The sequence below is a fragment of the Diadema antillarum genome, unplaced genomic scaffold (genome assembly GCF_040938485.1).
Source record: "Diadema antillarum isolate AM-2024a unplaced genomic scaffold, OU_Dant_1.0 seq00000510_RagTag, whole genome shotgun sequence".
NCBI lineage: Eukaryota > Metazoa > Echinodermata > Echinoidea > Diadematoida > Diadematidae > Diadema > Diadema antillarum.
Window position 1 is genome coordinate 1117366 of NW_027271464.1, and position 6682 is coordinate 1124047.

The window sequence follows — 6682 nt, forward strand, 5'->3', positions numbered from 1 at the left end:
TTCTCTGCATCCCGCATCCACGTATGTCTGGTATCACAACCCAAGCAATTGCACAACATTTTTTTTTCCATTTTTTTTTATTTATTCATTTTTTTTTTAATCTGCTGAGACCAGGAGAAATCAAATTGATGAAAGGTCTTCCAAGTTTTCCAAGGTTTTCAGAGTTGCAGCCTTGACTTGTTGGAAATCTTTAGTTTCACTGTTTTATGTATGGTTTCCTGTCATTGTGCCCACTGTTTTTGTCATATCGTGGTTAGAAGAGATCAGACGGTCAGCCTTGAATGACCAGTACCTTGTCCAGTTCATTGTTTGCTCTCATTAATGCTTTACTGCATTTGTATGTCATCCTTGTCCAAGGTGTTTCATGCTCTACATTTTATGTTCTTATGATTTTCATGAGACTAGATAATGACTCCTCAAGTGTTCGCCAGATGCAATGAAGTCATCAATTGTTAGATTTCTGTGGCTGCCCAGTGCTTCCTATATCTTGTGACTGCAAAATTTTTGTCTGTCTTTACTTTTGTGTGGTTTCAGAAAATGACAATGAATATATCATACATTTCATGACCACTGCAAACATTGTTGCGTTTTCTGCTCCCTCCTTCTGTATAGTTTGATAGAGACCAATGAAGAAAGATACTTCTTCTCATATTGCTCATAACAAAAAAAGAAGAAGAAAAAGATACATTCCCGTAGATTTTACATGGGTAGTGGTAGCATAATATGTTATTCCAGTTGACTGTTTCTTTTGTTAATTGGGTGATATAGGTCATAAGGAATATTACAGTTGTGCTTTTGATCCTTTGCTTATTTGGTAACACTTCATCATTTAAATTTTTGTTTCCATCATGTAAATAAACTAGGGGCAGTCAAATTATTAGTGTTATTCATTTGAAATTTTGCCCATCTGTATAGCTTTGATGTTAGTAATTTCAAGGCTACTTTTGTTATATTTACGGTTATAGGGACACTAAAGCTCACAGAAAATATACCGTAACTTGCATGAAAGTGCCACTACAGACATATCTTTAAAAAAAAGTAAAGTGACAAAATGTGCAGGTCAGGCAGGCTAGTGTTGTTGGTTTTTTTTGTCGGTTTGTCTTGTGCCAAGCTATATTACAGGTTCATAGCTTAGAGAGAGAGGGAAAAAAAAATTGTTGCTTGACACTACTTACTGCCCTGTGAAAAACTCACGGCAGAATTAAAACATGTATTTGTATTATATTTTTGTCTTCTGTATTTCTCTTATTTTGTCAGATGATGGCACAGGGGATGATGCAAAACTGTCTGGTCTGAAAATGGAGAGCAGACTTGCTGGTGAGTGACATATCAAAATAAGATAGATAAACTCCTGGCAAATACAGATATAGAAATTTTATTCAGCATGGTTTATGTGTACTTCACATTTCCCAATTTTTGAAAGCAAAATATATATGTGTTTTTGCATGCATTTTATGTTCTTTATATCTTTTGGGGGAAGGGAAGTCAGTAACATTTCTGGACTACAGACATTGTCAGCCGTAATGATGTTCAAAATATGAAAGTCTCATGTGGAATATAACTTTGCATTCTCATTGGTTCTCACAAACCACTTGTAAACAAGAATGAACCCGTGTGTGCAAACAAGAAGTTTGAGAGACACGTTGTCTCATTTATACTAGATACTTTGTGCACATCATATTACAGCTCTTTCCATTTGATCTGAAAATGTGTAAAATGAGTACAGATGTAATTTCAGAACTTTAAATGTTTATTGAAGCCTTCAGCATCATTGCTCCTGGAACTTGTGACAGTGGTCTTTGATGGAAAGAAGTTTACTTGGACAAAAACAGCAAACTACAAAATTTTATCTCAATAATTCATCCATCTTCATTATTCCCACAGATGACGCCTGTGCCTCAGCCCAGATGGCACACTCTGTGTTCTTCAGCAGCGTCGATGGCGAGAGATTGAAGTCCCTCTACCCCACCCGGGCTGCCCTTCCGCTGGTATGAACTCTAATCACTTACCACTCGATGCAGACATATTGTTTGTACTGCACACAATGTCTCCAGTCAGCACATACGAAATGCTGGCTGGCTTGAGTACATCTTTTATTCCAGACATGTTGACATGTGTCGTACTGGTTCCTGATGGTAATACCTTCCACGCACTCCCACTTCACCTTCCCCTTCCTTGCCCTGGAATTAGAGACATCGCAATTAATCCTTTAGAGACCTTCAAACCTCCATGGAGATATATCTCTCCCTCTTGTTTGTGAGAATCTGAAGTCTTGGCTTCTTGTTAATTATGCTCAGTGACTTTGTTTCATAATCTCTTTCTCTTTCTCTCTTTCTGTCTTTGCCTTCAGCATTCAGAAATAGATTTAGGGATGTTGTGTGACCTACCAGTATCTGATTGATTTGATCGTGTGGTAGTAAAAAGAAAAAAAGATGAAAATTAATATCTACATGGTTTCTCAACCTATTTAAAAACAGGTCAGTTGACCTTAGATGAATAGTTCAACAAACCAAGATCTTCGTGGTCTTTCCTCTTTCCCTTTATTGGTATGGACCACCAAGATGTGCTGATTTTAACACACTGGTTATTTGAAATACACTGTAGTAAAGCTCCCTTCACTAAGGAATGTTGACATTTAGCCTAAATATCCTTTAGTTTAGAGCTAAGCCATTTCTCTCTTTTTTTTTCTTTGAATGGAAAATTTAGTCCTATTTTGATGAGGCAAGTTGTGCAGTTGAGCCATATTTGCTTGTAATTCTATATTTTCCAGTCTCCAGAAAATGTGATAATACAAAATACAATTTTGCTTTTGTTTCATTCATCACTATGATTAAACAAAGCAACATCATATCATGTAGAAGAAAGAGAAATTGTTTCTTATCTTGAGTTCTCTGATTGTATGTGTGTGTGTGGCAGGGTGGTCCACAAGGGGTTTTAGCATGTCGCTGCAACATGCTAAAATTCTTGCGCAACATCCTCAAAAGCCAGTAACATGCTATGCAACATCCTCAAAAATTTGCAACAAGCTCAAAATAAAATGTATTCAAACATGTGAAAAACATGTGAAAAACATAAGAAACATGAAACTACCTGGTACTTGGATATTTGTATGCAAAACGTGAAAGAGAACATTGAATGTAAGCAGCATGGAGAGCATGAAGAGAGATATGCTGCGAAATACTGCGTACTACATGCTCATGATGTGCGCTCCGTGCACATACAATTTCTGCAATATTCTCAGATTCTGAGCTTGCAACATGCTAAAATTTCAAGATGTGGACCACCCTGGTGTGGGTGGGTGGGAGGGTATTGTCTGTTGGTCTGGAACAACATTTCTTTAAACCCCCTTTTTGTGTTTTTATTTTGTGCTCATCCAGAAAGCCTCATGATGGAAAATTGCAGATCTCATTCACAGTTTAAAACAAAGTACACTGTAAATCAGACATTTTTGAGTTTGGACTGTCAAACCCCACAATGGGCGTGGAGATGGAAGTGCCCTTGTAGTGAAAGTTAATGACCACTATCTTTCCCATAAATTTCCCCCAATCAGCTGATGCAACACCTTTCGGACATGGTCATCCAAGCCAGACTGCTGGAGGCGGAGTGCAGCGAGGTGGATTTCTGGCATCCTATTACGGTAACCAAAAACAGGTGAGCTGGCAGTCAAGTTTTTTCTAGCACCTGCTGTAAAAGAGGACTAACTGTAGAATTATCACAATAATGTCCTGCAACTTTCCCTCACCTCAGCTGAAACTATGTGAAATGGAAAGGAAAATGACCATAACAATTTTTTTTTTTTTTTTTTTTCGCTGTTGGTCTCTGTACTTTCTGGTCAAAGCAGTAGGTGATGTGGGTTCAATTTGCAGGATAGTTACTTCTTTTTCACTTGGTTTTCATTATGATACAAATTGAGAATATGGTCTTATTTACAGAGAGTAACAGTCAAAATAGGAAACCTCTTTACTTAGATGAAACATAGTCACTGTCATTGTGTGGTGGTCATTTTTGGACAAGTTGGAGAAAGTTAACACAAAACTGTTAATAAACATTTGTGGGATCAAAAGCATTATTGTTTTTCAGTCGTCATTTACAGCTTACTTGCATGTTTAGTGTCCCCATTATTATTTTTTTTCTGTTGTCTCAGTCGAGATGAAGTTCTATGAGATTTCATGTAAAATTGTATCATAAATGTCTGATATACAAAGTGAATACAAAATGCTCACAAATGAAAAGGGTAACGACTTGTAATTTCTCCTAGAATCTGATCCATATTGCCTCCTCAAGCATTCATGTTATATCCCTTCTCCTTTCCCTTTCTTTCATCCATTCTCCTGCTCAATATTCTTTGCACACATCCATTCACAAACTGATTGACGTTCCGCTCTTCCAGGCTATCAGTCAAGTTCTTCAGCGAGGAAGCCCACTCCATGTTCTCTGTCCATCTGGACTTGTTGCCGGGTCAGTACCCCGCCACGCCCATCCCCTGCACCTGTACAGTCAGATTTGGTAGCATCAGGTAAGAGCTGGTTGCCACTCCTAGCAATAACTTCCAGTATGAGGGTATTTTTTATTGCAGAGATCCCTTTTCTGCAAGCTTTGCTGTGTCCACAGAATCACACATAACATGCACGGATGGCAATTGTCATAGATGGAATTACATTTGTCGACTTTTATGCTTTGGCAGTGATAAAATGTGCCATCAATTTCCCATTTTCTCAGAGTGCATAGGATTTCTGGTTCCATGTGAAAAATCGTGTGTTTATGATTTTCTTTGAAAAAAGACACACATCAAGATGCTTTTGCATGCATATGAGGGCTACTAACTTTGTGGAAAATGACTCATTTTTAATTGCAGTCACTTGTTTAATGTGTGAGTGCCTCAAAAGAATACAGAATAATCCATTATGATTGAATTTTCTGTTCCCTTTGTTCAAAATAGAATAGTGGGAACATTGATACACCTCTTTAATCGATTTCATACGGGAACCTCTTGTACTAGGTTCCTGTGGCGTCAACTCCTACCGGTAAACGGAACCTGGTATACCAGGTTCCCAAAATGTGTACAAGAGTTTCAGCATTCATGGCCTAAATTCATGTTTGTGATATACTAGTACTCGCCAGAAAAATGACTTTGATTGAAATATTAGAGTTTCTTCTATCAATATCTGTTCTTTTTCTGTATCAAAACTGTGTATTTTTGTCTAAGTTACGTTTTCCAATGTTGTAGTGTGCTTGTTCTGCTACAGTTGTATACAAGTCTTATGAAGGCGTATGTACTACCCTCCCATGACAAAAGGAAGTAACTCTGAATTTTATCAAAATTATTTTTCTTTTCTAGATTTGGGGGATTTTTTTTGTATGCTCTACATGATGGTGAAGAAATTGAGGTTGCATGACCCCAATTTTCAAAATATGAACATTCAAAAGGGAGCAACTCTACAGATTTCCTCATGAAACAATAATATTTTCTTCATTTTGAAACTCATTCCACAGAGTTGCTTCCTTTTGTCATGGGACGGCAGCTTAGCAATCAAAGCTGAGCTCACTAGATTTGACTTTCGATGATGAGTCCATTTGGGTACCCATGTAAGGTATAACAAAAGAGTTTGCGAGCCCATCAGCGCATGCTGTATTCATATCTCACATCAGATCCATATTTTGCATTGTTCAATGGCACATGCAGTTGACAGCGGAAAGGGGAAACATGTACTTCTTGACTGCTTTCGCACAGGTGGATTACCAACCTGTCCATTCTCTGTCGACAGGCAAAAAGAATATAGTTTTGGTGGCATTGAAGGCTCGCGAAGCATTGCGGGAGGAAAGGGTTATTAGACTGGGATATTTCCGTGCTCTATGGGGGGTCTGGGGATGGGGGGGTGGGGGGAAGCTTACCTCATGATATAAGGAAGTGATGACCCAGAAACTGACCTTGTATTCATGAAGTTTTTATTGCTTTCTCTACCAATCCAAATCTAGGGAGGAGTCTATCTGTGAGGTCATGAACAGTGTCACCCCAGGCTGGAGATATGTGACCAGACTCATCAGTGCAGTCAAAGACCTCATACGGAATCACCATAGTGTTTGATCCTGATCGTGGACACGTGTGTGTATATGTACTAGACAGGATTTGACATCTTTACATTACATGCAGTATCATTAAATGTATCAAGTGTTTCTCCTCAAAAGTGTTCAGAATGATGTATTGCAAAGGAAACTTCATACACTAAAGGTTACAGGGAGCAGAGACAGATACTGAGGGACGTCTGTTTGAAACTTTACTCGATACCAAATCCTGACATGATTCAGCATCCTATGTGGTTGAGTACTTTGGTTAGAAAAGGCACTTCTACTTTGATAGTATTTACATGTCGCCCCCCTTTTTTTTTAATTGACGGCATAAAAGATTGTCTTGTCTTGTACTATGTGACTTTCATTTTAGGATATTCGTGGAAGACAGTTGCATTTTTGGGAAGACTCTGACTCTGACTTTGCTTCCATGATGTCACTTTCGGAAGATTAAGGTGTGGATGAAATATATCAAAACAAGCTGATCATTTTTTTGTGTAGTTCTAGCTCCTAGAGTACTGATACAGCAGTGTTCATGCATATTTCCAATTTGCCAATACCATTGTGTCAAGCCACCGTTTCTATTACTTTCCGGTAAAAAGGTGTTTATAAAGAA

At 38.1% G+C, this 6682-nt stretch overlaps 1 protein-coding gene across 1 annotated transcript in view; it reads left to right on the forward strand.

The window, feature by feature from the left end:
- Positions 1–6085, forward strand: part of LOC139734107 (uncharacterized) — a 28081-nt gene extending 21996 nt beyond the window's left edge. The window contains exons 16-20 of the mRNA XM_071644921.1: positions 1270–1317; positions 1885–1988; positions 3551–3651; positions 4391–4516; positions 5977–6085. Of these exons, the coding sequence (XP_071501022.1) occupies positions 1270–1317; positions 1885–1988; positions 3551–3651; positions 4391–4516; positions 5977–6085 (488 nt within the window). The remainder of the gene's footprint in view (positions 1–1269; positions 1318–1884; positions 1989–3550; positions 3652–4390; positions 4517–5976) is intronic.
- Positions 6086–6682: the final 597 nt, after the last annotated feature.